At 43.1% G+C, this 22,874-nt stretch overlaps 1 protein-coding gene across 1 annotated transcript in view; it reads right to left on the bottom strand.

Moving 5' to 3' along the window:
• Positions 1-22,874, bottom strand: part of LOC106809424 (cyclin-Y-like protein 1) — a 205,475-nt gene that overhangs the window by 168,228 nt on the left and 14,373 nt on the right. Inside the window, exon 2 of the mRNA XM_014812505.1 lies at positions 13,443-13,687. Coding sequence (XP_014667991.1) covers positions 13,443-13,599 — 157 coding nt within the window. The 5' untranslated portion in view covers positions 13,600-13,687. The remainder of the gene's footprint in view (positions 1-13,442; positions 13,688-22,874) is intronic.

Raw genomic sequence — 22,874 nt, 5'->3', positions numbered from 1 at the left:
TGTGGCCGTGTATACATGCCCCAACTTGAGTGACCAGCGCTGCTTGAGATTATCTCCTCGATATTATTGTAATAACATACCCCCAATGTGCCCCACGCGCACATTGAGAGACAATGTTGTTATCATTAGAATAAGCAGCTGGACAATATACCGGATTGTGGAAGTGCCCGATAAGCCTTTGAATGAGTAGATATATGGGACGTGGAAGAGACATAGAGACTAATAGAGTGACGGCACAGAAAGACACATTAGTCCGACACACAGTTACTATGTAGAGAGCCAGAGAAAGATCGAGATGAGACGCGGAGCCTAGGCATGGTTACCTAGGCGGGTGTAGTATGCACATATGTATGTGTTTGACTGACTAATAATAAAGTCAGAGTTACCTGCCATCTAACCTGTGACGCTGTCTCATTTGGAATTGTTATGTTTCTAAACTAGTGAAGAATAAAAAATTATATGTAACTAAACATGATTTTATTGATATTCAGTTGACACGTTCTTTGCCATGGGCGCAGCCATCTTTTCTCTCTAGTTCCAGATCTCACCACCCCAGTAGTCAGCGTCACTCTACTATCGTCAACGCTACATCCCTTTCCTCCTTGGATGAATGACAGTCTAAACTTTTAAGACTTCTGACTGTAACTTGGGATATGTCCGGTGATGATATAAGAGTTCGAATTAGGTAGAAGTTACACAGTCCGTAACGCGTAGTAAAAGTTCAACTAGTGCAAAATAAAGAAGTTCAAATAACGCGAAATAAACAAGTGTGAATAACTTGGAACAATGCAGAGAGTAAAAAGTCTAAATTACTCGTATGCGAATTGAAACAGTCTAGGTTGCTAATATGTGAAGATTTTAATAATGTAGATTATATGGTAAACTTAGGTACTTAGAAGGCGTATGAGACTAAGCGTAGTAGTTAGGAGAGAGGTTACTAGCCCATCACCCTAGTCTACAGTTATGGTGCAAACATACTATGCGTATATGTATACATCCTTGAAGCAGACCGGAAGTTTCCGTACTCTCATTGAACGACGAACTTGCGGTTGTCGAAGACAAGATCTCAGGGGAGGTCCATCCACGTGTCCTTGTGGAGCGCGAATTGGCGGATCTCTAATCACGTCATCATCGTCGTCGTCGTCGTCGTCGTCGTCGTCGATAATCTCTTGGCGAATCAGCTGCGGTTTGGGCAACGGCTTGAAGAACATTGTGTTCCGCGTGATGCGCTTATACTCGTTAGACGAGGTTATCATAGCCTTTACGACTCTTGACGGTCAGCGGTTTAGAATCGAAGTGCAGAGACAACTTATTGGTACGTTGCTGTTTGACTAAGATGGTGTCTCCTGGCTGGATCTCATTTCCCTTTGCATTCCGTCTGTTGTCTGCATATTCCTTCATCCTTTCATTTTGGTGAGCGTCTCTCACCTTGATCTTCTGTCGAATATCTGGCATGTCAGGCAACACTCTGGCTGGTAGCTGTAGTAGTTGTACACGAAAACGTCTACCATACAGCGCTTTGGCTGGCGGAACTCCAGTAGTGGCATGTGGCGTCGCGCGGTATTGTCTTAGAAAACAGAAAAGTTCCTGTTTCCAATTCTTTCCTTCAAGATGCGCGATGCGTACGATTTTAAGCAGAGTGTCCATGAACCTTTCGACATCACTATTGGCTTGAGGCCACAATGGGGTAACTTTCCGATGTTTGAATCCGAGGTCAGTTGCAAAGCTTGCAAAATCTTGACCTTGGAACGGAGGTCCATTGTCGGACTTGACGACTTCAGGTATCCCCTGGCGTGAGAAAATACCATCGAGCTTTGGTATGACAGTCATTGCAGCAGTGGACGAGACTATTTCGACTTCCGGGAAGCGACTATAGTCCTCAGTTACAACAAGTACCATCTCGCTTGATGGTAGAGGTCCAAGGTTCGGCTGGGAGCAGTGACATGACGAGAGGTTCTGGCGTGTCCGGTTTCCGAGTTACAGCTTGACATGGAATGCAGCGAGCAATGTCTTCCACCATTTGATCAATCCCTGGAAACCAAACTTTCTCTCGCAGTAAGGCTTTCGTACATACAATTCCTTGGTGTCCGATATGAGCGAGTTGTACTGCCTTGTTACACAAAGATTCGGTACTGCGATAATGGTTCCACTGAGTATGATACCATCACTGCTTGCGAATTTGTCACGCATCTTCCTGTACGGTTGTAGGTCTACATCATTCCACTTTCCATTTCGTATATCTTTCCTAACTTTGACGAGTACAGGATCAGCGGATCTGGCTTCAGCGATTCTTTCGATTGACATGGACTTTGGGACTGCGTTCTCGGCTACAAAGTTGATGTACTCTTCAGCGTCGGAAACTGTAGGTGGCTTTCCAACAGGACGTGGACTGATAAAATCAGCGGGGTTTTTTTCATCTCGGCCTGGGCGATACTTGAGCGTGTAGTTGTATGGCACACGTCTGAGACGCCAACGTTCCATTTGAGCAGATGCTTGCTTGTAACTGCTGAAGATTCCGAGTAACGGTTTGTGATCAGTGTAGATGACAAACTTTGCTACGTATAAGTACAAGTGATAATGTTCAACTGCCCATACAACTGCTAGCATCTCACGTTCTGTCTGTGAGTATCACGATTCTACGTCAGTTAGCGCTCTACTGCCATAACTCACGATTGTTGTTTTGCGATAGGATTGCTACGAGACCCTTAGGACTGGCGCAAAGGCGAGCTCGGTGTCCTTTCTTGGATCGAAATAAGTAACTACTGATGCTCCTTTTACAGCTTCTTTCAAATTAGTGAGAGCAGTCTTTTGTTCTTCACCCCATGTCCATTGTTATGTCTCCGTCGTAAGAACTATAACATTTATTGTATAGGTTTAATGCTGGTTTAATAACTCAAACAACAGGTTACAACTTAAACACGGCATCACAGCCAGCGAGGCTGGAGCTGCCACAAAACGTCTACGCGTAGCTCGCGCTGCTAGCAAGTGCCAGCACAAAGAACCGTTACGCACACCTGCTGCGTTGTCGAATGACCTACTGACTCGAAGCCATTTATGCAGACAGCTTGTGCCGTGAAAACAACTTAATAACATAGCGTGATTCGTATCAGTCGTGCGTTAGCTTTCTCAGATGACTGGTGATTGATGTGTATCCTTCGATGAAACGTGACAAGTGCTGGGTCATCCCCAGTAGCGATCTAAGTTCAGTGGCTTTCTGTGGCGGCGGCGCGTTGGCATCTGCATCGAAGTTTGACAGGTCAGAGTGAATTCCCTTGCTTCTGAACACATGGCAGTAGAATTTCACCTTACGAACGTTGAAATGGCATTTAGGCAAGTTGAGGCGGATGCCATTATCTTCCAGTTTCTGGAGTGCTTCGTGAAGACAAGCGTCATCGTCCTGGGTATCCTTCCCTCTGACGATTACGTCATCTGAAATGTTCTTACAACCTGGCAGGTCGTGAAGAATTCTTTCGACTACATTCTGAAATATCTCCGAAGCAGCATTTCCTCCAAAGAAGAGACGTTTGTACCATCGGAGTCCAACATGAGTGCTGAATGTAGTGATGTATCTACTCTCGGCCGACAGTTCCAGTTGATGATATCCGTTGCCAAAGTTGGTGCATGCAAAAACACGGTGCATCCATTACAGTCAGCGATGACATCATCTATGGTAGGCATAACGTGCCTTTCACGCTGAATCGCTTGATTCGCTGCTCACATGCGAATGTTACAATTTTTCTTCGGAACCGGTACAATAGAACTAAACCAAGGGGTCGGCCCTTCAACGTTTCCGATAATGTCAAGTTCTTCCATCCCCTTTTCGATGAGGTTGAGTGACCACAGAAGAAACAGGTAACGTTATGACGTTGTCGACCGTGACTTGGATTTGGACGTCGACGATCATGATGATGGTGAGGAGTTTGGCTTCAATTGCAGCCTCGCTGCGACGAATGTCGATTTCGTGATGATGATCGGTGTTTACGTTGGTTTCCATGGCGTCTTTCAGCGTAATAACCATGGTCTGCAACGTGGTGGACAGTAGTTTGACTCTGTCCGGACACCTTCCCAGCTTCTGTGTTGGCGATTTCCAAACCTCTGGCTGTCTTGATTAAGTTTTCCAAATCCGTCTCTGTGCGAAGTGCACGGCAGCGTAAAGCTTGCGACGAGCCAGCAAGTATGATCTGGTTTGCGATTTCGCCATCGGCCTCAGCGAAACCACACGTTTTTGCAAGTGCCCGGAGCCTAGTAACGTAGGTATCAACGTTTTCGTTTGGATTTTGACTGCATTGACGAAAGTTATACACTTGAAAAGCTGTGTTGGTTTTAGGCGTGAAATAATCCGTAAGGGCTTTACTGGCCTGTCTAAAGATATCGACATCGGCTGTAGAGGCCGGCAGTCAGTGTCTCGTATATTTGGTCCACTGCAGGCCCCCCATTGTGTAGGAGAAGCGCCTGCATGCGAGTGGCATCTGTGATATCCATCACCGTCACGAGTCTGTTGAATCTTGCGAGCCATTTGGTCCATCTAGGGCCGATATTGCCATCAGAATTGACGTCAAACTTTGTGAATTCTGGTAAAGACATCCTTGTCGCCAGTGTTATGTTTCTAAACTAGTGAAGGATAGAAAATTATGTGTAACAAAACATGATTTTATTGATATTCAGTTGATGTTATTTGCCATGGGCGCAGCCATCTTTTCTCTCTAGTTCTAGATCTCACCACCCCAGTAGTCAGTGCCACTCAACTATCGTCAACACTACAGGAAATTGAATCTGCAATCATCTACCGGATGAAACATCTCTACCGGATGAAACATCTCTACTGTTTGCTAACGAAACTATTCTGCTACATTCTACGAGAACCTGAAGTTACCACCTAAATGGAAGTACAACATGCTCTAGGCTCTGGGGGGGGGGTGTTCGTGTACATGACTCTTTTAGAGGAAAACCTTATATTTTCTCATTCCTTATGGTAGCTCTCAAAAACGTTTGGGTAACACCTCCAGGTCACGTACGTTTTATTGTACAGCCCATTATGAGATTTTCGGCTAGGCGCCAAAGTGCAAAAATGACAATATTAAAATTTCAGAGCCTTTATTAAGCAACCATAAACTCAAATTACACTGAATTACATTGCATGATTATTGCTAACAACTTTCTAGCATGATTTGTTGCCATAAACTTTGTTTCATGGTACGAAATGGCTACAATTTGCTCGATTTTAGCAAAATAATAGCCAAAAATCGCGTTCACTTTGAAAGTAGCACTAAGTATGATTGCTTCAAGAGCGTATTAAAGCGATCATTGCGAGTTTTTTTCAGCGTTTTTTAGTGTTTATTCTCACTCACATGATGCCTACCGTTGTTGCTTGAGTAACAGTAATTGTTTGAAATAACAATAAAATGTCTTTTAACCTCATGCAAAGACAAAATCATGCACGATTACAATTTTGCGTTCTCTTGTTGAGCGCACTTTCTCGCGGTACCGCGAGACGTCAACAAGGGTGCAGTAATGCAAAAATCGCCAAGACTCATTCGGAACCCTTTCCGACTGACATAGCTCTGCTTGGTCCAAAAACGTCTTCTCTTCTTCTCTGAACTCCAAAGTACACGACCGACAGCGACTGCTTCTATGGTTGTTTGATTTGTGCTCACCCGCTCACACTCTCCACTGCGCCTCGCTGCATACGGCCAGCGAGAATACTTATCACACACAAATAGATGCCCCTTTGTTTTAATTATGTTCGCTTGTTTGAGACGCCATTTGTGATTTTTGAAAGTACTGACTCGAAAAAATTTATTGCTGGTATGATGTGGTCAAATCTATTTTTCTATGCTATAACTGCATAAAATATTGGTGTTTTGAATGTTGGTGTAATCAGTGATATTTTCGCTGTCAGGTGAGACTATATTGAGCTATATTTAGTTTTTCTGAGCAAAATTCATCGCAATGATCATTTTAAGAAAGAGAGCGTACAACGGTGAAATGCTGAAACCATGCTGCAGTATTCGTCGATTTAATAAACTTTGCCCGTTTTATGTTGACGATTCTTTCTGGTATTATTGATCAGCTGTCCTACCCTGCTAATATAAAACAAACCGCTTGTCCCTACGATGCCTCTGCGCTAAGATAATGAGCGGTGAAAATCTGGTATTTTTGCCAAAAAACCGACTCGAGATACGTAGTGGCTGCGACTGTCTCTCGTTCTGGCGATAGCTTCGGGAAACCTCGCGTGTTTCCGTCATTCATTGGCAATGAAATTTATTTTCCTTCTACTATCTTTTCTCGCATTTCCAGTCATTGACGCAGCTATTACTCCACAAAAATGTCTTGTTATTTATCGCCATGGTGATGACAGGCCACACTCACTCGCCCAATATTGTAGCTAGGGCTACCAAAATTGGCCAAATTTTTCCATATTAACACGTTCAACGCTGCCGGTGTTAACAATGCACCTACCGCCCTGCACTGGGATTTTCTTGTTTTTACCGCATATTCACTTTTTGATTTACCACATTTCGTTTGCAGGAAAGCTAACCAAACTGACACATTTACTCTGCATGAGTGTTATCTCACCCTTACACGTTCAATTAGTATGAAAATCATTCCCCTTCATAATAATATATTGATATAAAAACGGGGCAAAAACGGACATTTCGTGCATTTTCGTCTCAAATGCCATCGCACCACTGGATTTTCGCGAGTTTGTTATGATATCATTCAACAGTATACTATTTTTTCCGGTAAGAAATGTGACAACGCTTACACATGTGTGGGGTATGAACCTTGTTTTGTGTTTCTACATGCAAAAATACCTCAAAATGTTATATACTACACAGTTATTATACATATATATACCGTTAGGAAAACGGTAAACTATATAACCTTGTTTTGATCTACGCCTTCTAGTTTACCTTCTAGTTTTACGAATTTGCCTTGAGTCTCAAAACTCATAATTTCACATTCGAATCAACGGTAAAGCATTGTATTATTTAGTTCATGTAAGACTGAGGTAATATAGACTGTCCCTGTTTAATATCTAGGTAGGTAGTGCCTGCCATCTGTTGGAAATCAGAGTAACAAAAACCAATAATCTATCCACGTTTTCAAGGTTGAGGTGGCACTCCAATGCATGGCTGAAGGTGTAGGCATTGTAGAATTCACGCTTGATATGAGGCAAGAGTTCCTCAATAGTCAGGCGTAGGCTGTGGAGAGAACCCTCTTTGTGAAGTGGAAAACCGCTGCTCGATATTCAGAGAAACATTTAGCATCGCTACCGCGCCGGAGAGAGGATTGGTGATTCCCCGAAGTGCTTCAGAAACATTTCAGGCTCTACCTTTAGAGCTGTCTTCTTTGTACCAACTGTGCTGGTTATGTCACACCCTGTAAGACTGTTTATAGCTGGCAGTACTGGCTACAGAGACGATTTCCCAGGCGCTGGAACAGGGTATGAAGGGGTATATATCGAGTTAGATCTCCCATCCCAGCTCGCACTCACGGCTCCTCAATGTTGTGTTGGTGACAGACCAGCATGTGGTAGAGCAGAGCAACAATGACATCTGTATCGTTGGAGATTACAACCAGGGTTCGAATTTCGGCTGAAAATCTAGTGGACAGCGGGACCACCAACTTCAGAAAGTTGGAGGTCCTGCACAAAAGTTGGTGGCCCGCTTATTTACTAGTGTAATGACTAAGCACATTATGCCACCGATTAAACACATAGGTGGCTTCATTTCATGTTTTCTTTTGTTTCTTGGCCGCCGGGGGCTTGCCAGCCCCAGTCACAAAACGCCACATGTTAATTATTTCTTGTTGCGACAGTATATTTTAATTGGTGTAGCACTTGGGTGGCCGAATAACATAATACACATAGACCAGGGATGTGCGCCATGTGCCTGCGGTAGCCAAACTAACTTGACTTACCACGTAGAGTTAGTCAAACAATATATTTCAAGCTCTAGGAATGTCGGGGGAGGTTCTGGGAAAGGTTTTACTTTCGTTTTTCTCCTCCCCAGTCCTCGGTACCCCCTTGCATAGATCAATGCTGCCGCACATCCTCAAAGTTACAACTGCCTAGAATCTTTAAGTATATACAGTTTACATTGCTTCTAGATATCTAACTGAATAAAAATAGTCCACTTTCTACGTAAAGAAAAGTAACGAATTCAGTCACGATAACCCCTGTGACATAGGAACTTATTATTATGCCTTACGCATAAAAGCACTGGGCTACGCTACATGCGGCATGCCGCGATCGATTTCTTAGACGGTCGCGAGTTTTTGTTCGTATGGCGAATCATGCGTTGAAGCAGTTCGTTCAGTCAGAAACGGAGCGCATTAGAATACGCTCCTGTTTACAACTTACAAGTCTGTCTAAACGCCGTTGCGATAACCGTAGTATTTCAGCATAATATGAGGGGGAAAATGCCGGTCAGGAGGACCGGCAGTTTCGTAGAGATGGTGACCCGAGCAAAAACTTGGTGGCCTCGGGCCTCCGGGTCAGCACCAATTTCGAACGCTGATTACAACACACTAAACACTTTGTGTCCTACAATGAGAGAGTCCAAGACGTGGACGAGTATTCGGAGGTCAGCGTCTTCAAATGGTGATTTAAGGTGTGGGGCAATGCTTTTTCCTGGCCTTGATGGACCATGATGTACTCCAATCCTCGTCTTATTTGGTCACTTGTCCGAGTACAGTGGGATATTGTTGTTTCGGAGGTATTTTAACAAAGATATCAGTAGATTAGCTTCTCAAGAAGAAGCTTATTCAAATTTGAAGGCCAGAATCTCTCCATTGCCTTTGGTCGAGGTGTTTCTGGTTCAATTGAACTGTACACGATTTGTACAGTTTCAGTGCGTCTATTTCTCTCGCTAACCGTCACTGAGGGTTCATCTGAGTACATGTCGAACACATAGTAACATCGCCCGAACTGCTGGTATACATCCGAAATGGATACAAATAATAAGAGATCCGTGAAGCTGGAGAGGCTAGTCACATGAACCTTACGAACTGTGGCCATTATGTCAATGACAAACGAAGCGTTATTCCGATGGCTATAGTCATAGTTCTCAGGTTTGAGATTAGTCTCCAACTTCTTAATCAACAGGCTCTTCCCTGGGCTCTTCATTCCATCCTCATTGAACAGGAGGTGAAGGTGCAACATCATATTTCAAGAGGTACTTGGTGGTAAGGCCACAATCACGTGTGATTTCAATCATTCTCCCTACAACATTCATCTCCTTCACTGCTTTCTTGATGATCTTCCGTGGCATGTCTCGATTTGTTTTCATTGTTTTCAGGTTCGATCGATTAATGCTTTCACTAAGTCTTGTGATTTTCTGAATAAACATTTTGAGTCGAAATGTCAAGTACTTCTTTTCTCATTTTGCGAAGGCACTCAGTATTTCATTTTTGATGTCTTTTGCCATGATGTCCCCCTAGAGACATGGGGAGCCCTTCTTTTCAATAAAAGTTACCTTTGCCTGGATATTGGACTCCTTGCGAACTGTAGTAGCTTGTGATGACTCGTGGTGGTTAAAGGACTCGTGTGTCCTCTCCATCACATCAGCATATCTCCGTGCAGATTCTCTACTGCCATCAATTTCATGCCATCAAGTCCCATTGAGCAACGTACTGATTCTGCTTGGCATGCTCGATAATTCCGTCGCAGCATTTAGATGATAGGTTTATACTTTGCTCAAGCTTCTGGCCACCACCGACTGCAGTGAAGCGGCTGGGATTCTCCTTGATGGAAAAGTTCCCATTTGAGAAGTTCTCATGGACTGGTGGTGCGGTTTGAGATAAACGCTGCATGTCTTCCAGGTAGACAGAGTACCAGCGAAGATAGTTGGTCAAGTCAAAGGCGGCGAATATGTAGAGAGCACGTTGCACAGCATCAAGATGATGTTGCCATATCCCCCCACGATCTGCTCTCAACAGATCATGCACCACAGGCATCATGCAGAGGAACTGAGCCTAGTATCTGAAGTTCTCATTCGCAGCAGACCGTGCTGCGATGAATGTTTTCAGATCTTTGAATAACTTGCTGGAGGCAGTGGCAGTTTGATGCAAAAATAAATGTTTCAGATCTGTAAGTCTTAAATCTGGGCGAGAGATGGCGCTACGCCTAAATGATCGCCATTTTGGTTTTCGATTATCGTGCAAAGAAAAACAATAAAATATTCCACTCAAATTACTGTAACAAAGAATCTAAAACACAATATTACACGTAGGTATGATTGTAGTTGTTAACCAGTTAGATTGACATTTTTCTATTATTTTGGTCAAAGGTACGAGTGGGTAGTACGCAACCACAAGTTATCTTCTCGAATATCGCATCTCGCTACCCACCAAAAAAATCCAGCAAACATGCAGTTTAGAATGACTCAAAAGTAGGTTGACCAAATCTACCTAATTTGTAGGGGTGAGTATTGCGACCAAAAACCGTATTGCAATATATTGCAATACGACAAAACCGTATTGCAATATTTTCCAATACGTATTGGGAAGTGTATACCATGCATGATATAGTAACAATTTGATGGTTTTAATATCATCATATATTGTATATAACATGATTGTATATGTTGCATGATTGTATATGTCATATATTGTATATATTGACATGATTTAATTTCTCATGTTTTTCTTGAGAAACAGAAGCACGGCAATGTTTTCCGCTGACAGTGCAGCCCTCTGTGCCGTAACAATGTCACCCGCTGTACTGAATACCCTCTCGGAAGGCACTGACGTAGCTGGAATACACAATACCCCTGCTGCATTATTGGCTAATACTGGATACTGAAACTGAAACTGAAACTGAAACAGTGGGTGCTCGCTTCAGCTTGTATCGCGCGCGCGCGGGCACTCAGGTGAGCATAGGCTATATATAGACTCCATTGTTGCCGTGCTCTCTTCCTCGCGCACACGTCTGCTCCACTCTGCCCGCGCAGTAGTACCGCGCAGTGCTCCATGCAGTGGTCGCTTACCAGTAATACTGTATGCGTCGTGCAGGCATTGTGCTTTCATAATATATACACCGCCAGTGCATAATTTTCGAGCCCATTAACAATATAGACATAAAGGCAAGTGTCAAGTAATTTATTTCTTGTTATACCACCGTATCGTAAAATATCGATATCCGGAAGTTGTATTGCGATATATCGAGTTTTCAAAATATATTGCAATATACCGATATACCGGTATATCGTTACACCCCTACTAATTTGCATTATTAAAAAAAACAAAAAACCCGTGAGACATGTTTTGGGGCAAGTCCTTATTGATTCACATACCAAAAATGAGCAAAATCCGTTGAACCTGAACTGACTTATAGCCATTTCCATTTTTGCCAAAAAGTGGATATGGCTCGAAAGTAAGTCGACTGGCGTGCTTCAAAATAGGACGTTCAAATCTCTCCCATAGGAGTAACAACTGTATGCAATTTGAAACATGTGGCTCAAATGGTTCTTGAGTTATCGTTGACCATAGGCAGACACTGTAATGCATAGTGAAATTGCCAAAATCTACCTAATTTGCATAATTTAAAAAAAAAATGTTAAACACCCACCCTGTGATATGTTTTGAGGCCGGTCCTTATTCATTCACATACCAAAAATGAGCAAAATCTGTTGAACCTGAACTGACTTATGGCCATTTCCATTTTTGCCAAAGTGAGCATGGCTCGAAAGTAGGTCAACTGGTGTGCTCCAAAATAGGACGTTCACATCTCTCCCATAGGAGTAACAACTGTATGCAATTTGAAAGATGTGGGTCAAACGATTCTCAAGTTATCGTTGACCGTAGCCAAATTTTGACGGACGACACCCCATGGCAATAGCTCATCTTGACGATGTCAAGGCGAGCTAAAAACATAGCTACTGGTTGTTAGGCTTTCGTCCCGGCAGCCGCCCCGGTTACACACGTGGACGATAAAGTAGGCTGTGTTAGTCTGATAGCAAAACTTATAACACCCACACTGTGCTTTTAGTCTTTTGTAATGACGATGTCAAGGTGAACTAAACAAGTGCCGCAGAGCGACAGCGCTCATCTAACGTCTACTGCGGTGACTTTGTGGTGGAGTGGTAGGATTCTAGTAAACCCTGTTAGTCCCAAATGTGTTCACATACACGCTGAAACATTGGAATGCACAGGGATGGTATCAGAAACCTTCTCAAAGGAATGTTTGTTGGGATCGTTATGAAAGTTGCCACGAGATGGCGCGTACGTTTAAGTGTCTTCAGATTAAAGATGGAAGCTCCCATCGTATGTAGTAGCAACAACTATTTACAAGACAGATTAGGTAAGCACTCATCCATTTACCTACGCAAGCCTACTGGCTGCAATAGAGAGCTGCCACCTGTAACTAATTAATGCAAGCAAAAACTACACAGTACCACCACCACATGCACTGGCAGTGGCCACTGGCAGTGGCATACGTTACATGTAAAATACTGACAGTACAGAATGCCATAGAAATTATACGATTTAAAAAGCATAAACCTTCTTCAACCAAATTTAGCTTTTGAAATTTCATTGTGACATTGTAGCCTCGTACATCCAGGCATGTATAGATTCTACTAGCAAACCCGGCAGTCAAATTCGTTCTAACAAACAGTAAACAAATCCATGTTTAACCCTCCTCTTCAGGGTCAAAAGGTTATCTGACACTTACTCTTCGCATGTCAGCAGAAAGTAGATTTCATGGTCCTTTCAATAAAGCCATAAAAATGCTAGGTCACCGCTGAAACAAAAAAGTTTTTCAATCGCTCCGTCAGACCATGTCCTCAGAAAATGTCTAAAATCTGCCCTGTGCACCATTGACCTTTGACCTGTGACCTCCAATTTCGGCACAGTGATGGCTTTTCCTACCATGATGCTATACACCAACTACCACGAGCCTAGGTCAAGCCATTTAGATTTGTGCCGCAATTCTGCATTTCCTCCCTATACCTTAAGTTAAGGAGGGAATGTTCCCCCTTCTTTTACACCTCTTGACCTTTGACCTTTGACCCCCAGCTTCGACATCCCAACTCGTTTTGACGATCCCCCCCGACGTCCCGAATATCGTCACCGTACGTCAAGCGGTTAAGATTTGTGCCCAACTGTTGACGCACAGACGGACGGACGGACGGCCGGACGCACGCACGCACGGACGGACGGACGATCGTGCGATTCTACAAGCTGCATCTGACTAAATTGTTTTAAAAGTTAAAGTCTGCCCTTGAATAACAATAGAAAAAAGTACTTTTCACAAGAAATTTGTGTAGATGGATTTTAACTCCTAGCATTTGCGATAATCCTGTTTTAAATTTAGGTAATCAAGTGTGAATGGTAAAAAAAAAAAAGATTAAAAGATTACATTACACTATTTATACACATGTGCGAATGCTACGTGAGAATCAAGGCACAAGGGTTGACTGGTACAGTAACCTACCCACCTTCAGGTTCCCGTTCACTTATGTGCTGCAGGTTGGAAGCACTTTCTACTCTCTGGATAGTGACGACCTCTTCTACTGGAAGGTATCGCTCCTCCCGACTTTTTTTGCTTGTACGTGGACTTGCCGAACTCACACAACAGGTCACCTTGTTGCCCATATCAGTGACGAACAGATCGCACAGGAATAGTTTGTGCACCCACGTGTTACACCAATAGCCCCGTCCACAAAACACGCTAAGTAGGTACCTGCAAAATATAATAGAAATCGAAAATTTATATTATAAACAATTAGGTACGAGACAACCTGACGTATTATTAAAGGCCTCTGTATGCTCATAGCACTGCATCTTTTCAGATCATTTCATTGATACTGCTATAATAGTTTAACTTTACTCATTTGATCTAACTATCATTGTCACTTTACTCAAACCTAATTCAGGTAAGGAAATCATTACTGTGGATTATATATATTCAGGTAAAATACTTTTACATTATGCTACATGAAAAAAATCCTTAGTTAAAACTTCACTATAAATAGTTTTGAAATGCTTTGCAAATGCTGATGCCTGGTTGATTCAGCCCAACAGATTCACAGATGTTTGATTAATACAACAAATACATGTCTTTAATCAAAAAGCAATCGTGTGCCGTTACCAAAAACAGACAAAAATGTATTGCAACAATGGGGTTAGCCGCTAGAAACAGTTGCCGCTGGAGGGCAGCACATCTGCAGAGGTGAAGATTATCCGCGTACCCAGATGCACACCCGGGATAGAGTGGGGGAAGTGGGTGTTTCTTTGTGTGTGTGTCTGAGGAGTTATGTAATATGTTTATGTGAGATTCACGGTGATATTAGTGGTGCATATGTGAAAGTGGGGTGTTTATTCTTTGTGTGTGCTGAGGAGTTATGTAATATGTTTACTTGAGATTCAATAGTATATATGTAGGTAATGTATGACGGCTGCAGAAGAGCGCCCGCTAACTGGTCCCCCGGTTAACCCCAAACCAACTCCCCTTATATTCGGCGCTGACATGATATATGCGTGCGTGCGTGGGTGTGCACGTCCACGTGTAGTGCGTGCGTGGCGTGCGTGTACGACGTACAAGTGCGTGCGTGCATGCGTGCGTGTGATGCGTGGTGTGCACGTCCAACGTGTGTGCGTGGCGTGTTGCACGGTACTGTGCGTGGTGTGATGCGTGCGGTGTGCACGTACTCGTGCGTGCATGCGTGCGTGGGTGCGTGGTGTACGTACCCCGTGCGTGCATGCGTGCGTGTGGCGTGTGGTCACTCGTGCGTGCATGTCGTACCGTGGGTGGCGTGTGTACGTACCGCGTGCGTGCATGCGTGCGTGTGCTGCTGTGTCGTGGCTGCTCGCTGTGGTCATACATGTACTGCATGCTGCGTGTGTGCGTGCCGTGTGCAGGTAGCACGTGTGTGATGCGTGCGTGCGTGTGCACGTACATTGTGCGCACGTACAAGTGTGTGGCGTTCGTGTGTGCGTGCGTGCGTCGTGCGGTCTCGTGCATGCGTACGTGTGCTGCTTGCGTCCATATGTTAAGTTGGGGTGTTTATTCTTTTGTGTGTGCTGAGGAGTTATGTAATAATGTTTATTGAGATTCACGGTGATATTAGTGGTGCATATGTGAAGTGGGTGTTTATTCTTTTGTGTGATGTGTCAGGAGTTATGTAATATGTTTATTGAGCTTGTAAACTACAAAGCTCAAGTTTGCAATACAAATGGTATGTATATTCTTTGATTTTCTAAAAACGCAGCCATTTACTACAGACACTATAGGCATTACTGCTGACAATAGCTCGCCACCGAGAGAAATCTTCTGATGGGGCAGGTCTCCTTTTAATATTTTATATGTCTTGCTTTAGACGCAATGACCTCTCTACATGAATGCCTCTTAGATGCGATCAACGTCTATCCCTAACAACTGTCTCTGCATTAGTTGGGATTTTCCTTTTGAGCCATTGACGGCGTGTTTACATGCAGCGTCTTTAATAGGCAAACAGATCTCTGAACCATAATTCATCCTCTATCTGACATGATGCTGTCAGCCCCTGTCCAAACATTAGGCACTACTAACAAGCCAACTCCTCAATAATTTGACGGTCATGGGCGCAGCCCCATAGCTATCACTGACATAAGTACACCAAGGCCCTCTGGCTACAGCGATCGATTCGTTTTATAAGTGTTCTTGTTTTTGTACGTAGAAATGTAAGCACTCTTGCGCTCATCAACTCTAGGCTTTGGTTTGGTGAATATGGAAGTCTCGGTTGCATCTAAAATTAACTGCTTGTGTTTGGGAACAGTTTGTTGAAATTTGTGTTGGCATTAATACCGTCAATAGTTTCTCCGATCAGGCATCTTCTTTAAAATGCTTATCGGTTCCACCACATTTTTGCGTGCGTTTTCTTCAACTCTCCTCACAAGCAACCCTCCATTTGTAGTTCAGATTCTGGTTCGCTGGAAAGCTTATTGACAGCTTTACCGACTTACAACAGGAACACAAACAGTAACGAAGGCATTTACTTGGTTATATCGGCTATGATTTCTGTATCTTTTTACAACTGACTCGTTCGTTGCGCAATCGTTGTAACACTCTAAACTCCCGGCTGCGGGCCAACTGGGAAAGCTCAGCCGGGCTAACCCATTGACTTTGAGAAATCAAACACGTTGAATAAAATTCATGGACATGTCCTGACTTCGCAAATTTAAACATTTTTTCCTGAGTTTCTGTATGATAACACACTTGCTCATGACAATGTGAAGACCGGTGTTTTGTAAGGAGTAGAGTAGGGTTCACGCGAGAAACATGTTCTGGCGGCTGCTGTGCCTATAGATGTAGGCAACCAATCGGAACAAAGTATATACCAGTTTCCCACAATGAAGAAGGAGGAAAATTGGAAGGCCAAAAGTTAACAGATGCGGATGGAAAGAATCATCGTATTCTCGTGGTTCATGGCCAAGAGTAGAATTATGCTAGTACTGCGATTATAGAATATTTTGCTTGTGGGTAACTTTACATTACATTGGCCTGGGCAGCACTTGTTCACTTTATTAGCAGTTGGTGGGTGTTTGTCTTGTCTACCTCAGACTTACAGAAGCAGGAGCAGGCCAGCACGCACTTGGATGCAAGCCAGTTGAAACGAGGCAGCGCTCACAAGAGGGGAAAGCTAAAGGTCTTAATGAAGAGCCTCTGATATTTTCCCTTACTCTGCCTCCAAAAAAAAATCCGCAAAGAAAAGACTGTATTTGTGTCAATAATGATATTCCAGTTCTAAGCCATATGGAGCATACGCTATGTTCATCACACTCGGACCAGAACCATCTTCACGGAAATGAGTTACAACACTTGCTTAGTTGGCAGGCCAGTAAAACTACACGCAAGCTTCTTTAAAACGCGCCCATACACGCACATATCATTGACAATAATATTGGATTATTGACAAGAAATTCTGTTGGCCACCAACGGCCACAATAATATTGTAAATATCGTGATTTTGTGCGCTTCTGATGCTGAAGGTGAACAGACATGGATCCTTAGCTTTGCCTTGCGCTGGCTTTTGCACTGTGATAGGCCAACAGGGACAGGCCGCAAAAAGGAAAGGGCCAAGAGATGGTTTCACTAGCACGACGGATTGATATCAAGAGGTGAATCCAGATTCATCAGATTTCATTAGATTTGTGCAGACCCGGGCCCTCAATTTAACGACGAAATACATTTGCACGCAAGATATAACAGCAGTGGCTACCACGAGTGAAATGTCAACTACTTATTGTCAACATTTACTATTTGTATGTAAATATAGAAGGATAACTCTTTGCTGCTTGGACTTCAGAATGAGATATTGCCACAATATTCTGATTATGCTGCCACCCAACTGACACAATAATATTCGCCACAACCTTCAATAACAAGTGCCCGGCAGTAGCGCACGTTCTCACTCTGACGGCAGGTGTTCTGATGCTAACTCAGGGGGCATAACGATCCACAGATTGGATGACGGGTACTACAGAAGCGTTGCCGAACGGAGGGTGTGACCCGAAGTGTCTGAGCGCAGATCTTGCGCGCGAGTTCTCCGCGCAAGGCGCACAGCGAACGGGAACGTCTAACGACAGTATGAGCGTGGCAGCTATGGCATCCGTGGCGCGAAGCTTAGGCGCGGCGCCACGCATCCATAGCTGCAGCGAACAGTCACAATTTTAGTGTGGCGGACACAGCAGGGCAGACATTGGACGTGAACAGTGTTCATTGTTATAAAAACGTAATGTCTCTGTTTCGTAACCGGGCTGTGTCACGCGAGAAATGCAGCAAGAAAAGACTGACGGAAATTTTCGCCGTTCGCGAATCCTTGCCCAGTAATGGCAAATGGCTTGCAAGGACAAAGGCTATATATAGAAGCTGGGAGGTCGCTACCCACTCGATTACCGATCGAGTACTAAGCTAAAGCCGAGAGCGTGGAAAGCGAGTGCCAGTTCTATTGGGCTATAGGCGGGCGCGCAGGCGGCTGCACTGCCTTTTCCAACTCCCGCGTACGAGCTCGCATTGGAACGTTTGCAAAAACGTTGCGCAGCGTTATGCGGCGCAAGATTGAGGTCACGAAGCAGCGGCCGGTAGTGTTTCTCTGATTCTGACATGCCATTGTCATTTCTGGGTCAAGGTTCCAGTCGAACGCCGAGAATTTGTTCTGTGTCTTTGTCAAGATTTCGCATGGACACAGCTCGGTTAGCGAACAGACGACATGTTTTATATGAACAAGTGAACACTGTTGTTCTAGAGAACGAGCAGGAAGCTGTTGAATGTGTATTCGTGCCTGTGAAAGTTTCAAATGAAGTGAGCGTCGAGCGAATTTTTGGCAGCACGCTTTCCTAGCTGCTATATATATATTAGTGTAAGCGTCGCAACAGTCGCGCCACGAGCGCAATGGCAGCCGGCAGCGTACGTTGGACGTAGGATTTCGACGGAATTTACAGGAAACTCGGCAATAATAGATCACAATATAAACGCCGGACAAAATATGTCATAACTCTAATGGTGCACAGCTGAGTACATGGCTACCTAGCTTTAATATTGCCACTCGGCCGAAAAGGCGCCGAAATACATTTTTTTCATGCTCCTGAAATTCATTCTCAAGTACAGGATCTTATGGAAGATTTAATAGTGGTCTGTTCTCTGTATACAGTTACGGGACTGTACTCAATGCTAACATTAGGTACGGCCGAGCATGCGTGCGAAAATGTGCGGTGCACTATAAATCTGATCACACCGCGTTCGGTTTCAAAGTGAAACTGTAAACTGTAAACAATTCTTGGACTGGCGGATTTCAATTAGCCATTTTCTTAGTAACCAGCAGTGATATGGACAAACTAATTCGCATTTGCTATAAGGTAATGTAACTTATTAACTTAAACACAAGGTGCGAGTTACTCTAGCATTCGTCAACATTGCATAATTAATGGACATATTTTCGTTTAAATTGACTACGTCACAAATTTTCCATGGTAAAATTTGTAAAAGAAAAATTGCCATTTTTTTACTATAAAAGTAAGAAACTAACGTTACTAAATATATCCTCAAACTCTCACTGACTAAAAATGTTTTTACATTGGTTTAAATTTGCAAAAATCTAGACGATTTGATATTTCTGTTGTCTAACACTATTCCCCAGTAGTGTTCAGATACTGGCGTCTCTCTGTTTTTCAACCCGGCAAATTAGGGGCATATAAAGAAGGTATATATAAGCATGAAAAGTAAACAGAAACACTAATTGTAATTTCATACATTTTATTTTGTACAAATAACACACAAATATACTACTTGTGGTGCTAGAAATTCGTGACGTAATCACTTTAATAAGAAACTTTTTTTCTAATTTTTTGGTAGCTCTAGCTTACAATATTGTGGCGAGTGAGTAGCAATCATACTTAGAGGCTACTTTAAAAGTTACAGCGATTTTTGGCTATTTATTTGGCTAAAATTGAGACAAAAATGTTAGCCATTTTGTACCATGAAACAATGTTTATGGCAATAAATCATGCTGGAAAGTTGTTAGTCATACTTATTTTAATGTAATTCAGCTGACAATTGAAAGTTTATGGTTGCTTATTAAGAATTATGCTCTGAAACTTTAATACTGTCATTTTCTCACTTTGGTGTGAATATATATGACTGCCATGTCTTATATATTTGTGTCATACATGTATCACTAGGCCTATAGTTGCGCGAGATGGCGCGTGAAAGTGTAATCAATAATCAAACATGGCATCGACCTTCGCGCATTGGTGATAAGTCAAGAAAGGTAGAGATAACCTAATTCCATGAGTTGCTGAAATGTACAGGCTAAAATCCAAGTATATTCAGGCAGGCGACAATTTGGCTCAGCTGTGAGTAATAATTTACCACGTCTGGATTGGCAGGTGTGCGATCGTTTATTAGAAAAAGTGCCAGTTCACCCCCCTGCATCAGTAATGGATGGCCCCCGGATTTTTGCCTACATTTCGGATGCCGTAGCCACGCTAGCATTCAGGGTGCTATTAATATACAGACTGCTTTAGAAAATAATTATGATTTAGGAGTGTAAACCTTGTTCAACAAACTTTTGTATTTGCAATTGAACTGCAAATGTAGCCTCACATCCACACAGGTATGGGCTCTAATAATAGCAAAAGCAGTTAAGCCTTTTTTTAACACTCAACAAATCCATGTTAACCCTCCCTTTCAGGGTCAAAAGGTTATCAGACACTTACTCTTTCGCATGTCAGCGGAAAGTACATTTCATGGTCCTTTCAATAAAGCCATAAAAATGGTAGGTCACCGCTGAAGCAAAAAAGGTTTTCTCAATTCGCTCCGTCAGACCATGTCCTCAGAAAATGTCTAAAATCTGCCTGATGCCCCATTGACCTTTGACCCGTGACCTTTCCAATTTCGGCACAGTGATGGCTTTTCCTACCATGATGCTATACACCGACTATCACGAGCCTAGGTCGAGCCGTTTAGATTTGTGCCGCAATTCTACATTTCCTCCCTATACCTTAAGTTAAGCAGGGAATGTTCCCCCTTCTTTTACACTCTTGACCTTTGACCTTTGACCCCCAGCTTCGACATCACAACTCGTTTTGACGATACCCCACCCCAACGTCCCGAATATCGTGACCGTACGTCGAGCGGTTAAGATTTGTGCCCAACTGTTGACGCACGCACTGACGCACGCACGCACGCACACACGCACACATGAACAATCATGCGATTCTACAAGCTGCATCTGACTATGTCAGATGAGCTAATAAAATGTGGGTTTCATTCTAACAAATCAAGTTTATAACCTTAGCATTGTGCAATGTCATACATGTACTTCAACATATATGTGACCAACAGAATCCAACTCTGGTACATTAACATATTATCATATATATATATCAGGAGTAGATAATAGGGAAGGAGTGTGACATCAATAAACAAGGGAAATTCGTCATTTACTAGCCTTAAAATACCTACGATTTACTACGCGTAACGCAACCAAATTGAGCTCAAATCGTACACAGTACATCTGCCTAGCATCGTGATTTGTGCGAAATCGTTTCCTCTTATACACCCGCAATCCGGAGATACAGACTAAAACGTACGACACGATTTTCCATTCTGTTGGCAGCCAAATCGATGCGTTCAGAGAGCCATTTAAAACAAAAGGCAGCTACTAACGCTCGGCGATGCGGTGTGGCTCGCTGGCAGATTGCTGCTGATTGCGGTGGGCGTGCGTGCGTGGGGAGCATACCAGCTATATGCCGGTATGCCAGTATGCCGGATCAAAGGTTATCTCGCCGAGTGTTGCGTCAATGTCCAATCTCCCAGCGAGTCACACCGCATCGCCGAGCGTTAGTAGCTGCCTTTTGTTTCAAATGGCTCTCTGAACGCATCAATTTGGCTGCCAACAGAATGGAAAATCGTGTCGTACGTTTTAGTCTGTATCTCCGGATTGCGGGTGTATAAGAGGAAACGATTTCGCACGATGCTAGGCGGATGTACTGTGTACGATTTTCAAGTTGGTTGTGTTACGCGTAGTAAATCGTAGGTATTTTTAAGGCTAGTAAATGACGAATTTCCCTTGTTTATTGATGTCACACTCCTTCCCTATTATCTACTCCTGGGGCCCGTTGCCAGAAACTTCGTAAAGTTATGATTAATTTTAAGTCTAATGTTAATGTTAAGGTTAATTTTAATAGCGTTGCCAGAAACCAACTAAACTTACTTAAGTGAAAACTTACGATAACAGGAACTTCATCACAAGGCTGCCGATTGGATGGGAATCGATCACAAAATTCAAATTCCACTACACATTTATTGTACTCACAGTAATTTATGCATGATTATGTGGCTTAACCACACATAAATAATATTTAATGAAAAACGACACGGTTCTTGAATTTATTCTGCCACCAAGGTTCTGCACAACAAGACAAATTCTCACACTGTAGCAATTCTCACGAGACGCGAGAGTCGTTGTCAGTGCAAAAGTATTTAAAACAAGAGAGCAAATGCCATACGGCATTTGTAATGTTTTGACACTTTTTGTTTTGCTTCACGATCGGTAGATAATTAATGTTTTTGACGTGTTTTTTCAAAGAAAAAAACTGATATTACTCATTAATACAAGTGCCGCAGAGCGACAGCGCTGCATTAACGTCTACTGCGGTGATCTGTGGTGGAGTGGTGGGATTTCTAGTAACCCTGTTAGTCCCAAATGTGTTCACATACGTGGCGCGAACAGTCGGAATGCACAGGGATGGTATCAGGAACCTTCTCAAAGAATGTTCGTTGTGGATCGTTATGAAAGTTGCAGAGATGGCGGCGTACGTTTAAGTGTCTTCAGATTAAAGATGGAAGCTCCCATCATACGTAGTAGCAAACAACAAAAAAAATAAAACTTGAAAAAAAAAAAAAAAAAAAAAAAAACAAAAAAAAAAGAAAATCAAGACAAATAGGTAAGCATCATCGCATTTACCTACGCAAGCCTACAGGGCTGCAAATTGCAATAGAGAGCTGCCAACCTGTAACCAATTAAGGCAGGCAAAACTGCACCAACACATGCACTGGCAGCAGCGCACTGGCAGTGCATACGTTACATGTAACATACTGACAGTACAGAATGACATAGAATGTATAGCGACTTTAAGAAGCATACACCTTCTTAACGCAAATTTAGGCTTTTTGAAATTTCACTGTGACCTTGTAGCCTCATACATCCAGGCCATGTATAGATTCTAGTAAAACCCGGCAGTCAATTCTTTCTAACCAGACAGTCAACAAATCCAGTTTAACCGCTCCTCTTGAGGGTCAAAAGGTTATCTGACACTTACTTCTTCGCATGTCAGCAGCAAGGGACAATATTCTGCGTCCTTTCAATAAGCCAATACAAATGGCTATG

This window comes from Priapulus caudatus, unplaced genomic scaffold (assembly GCF_000485595.1).
Source record: "Priapulus caudatus unplaced genomic scaffold, Priapulus_caudatus-5.0.1 Scaffold353, whole genome shotgun sequence".
NCBI lineage: Eukaryota > Metazoa > Priapulida > Priapulimorpha > Priapulimorphida > Priapulidae > Priapulus > Priapulus caudatus.
Note: the sequence above shows the minus strand (reverse complement) of the source record. Positions and strands in the feature narration are given on the sequence as shown.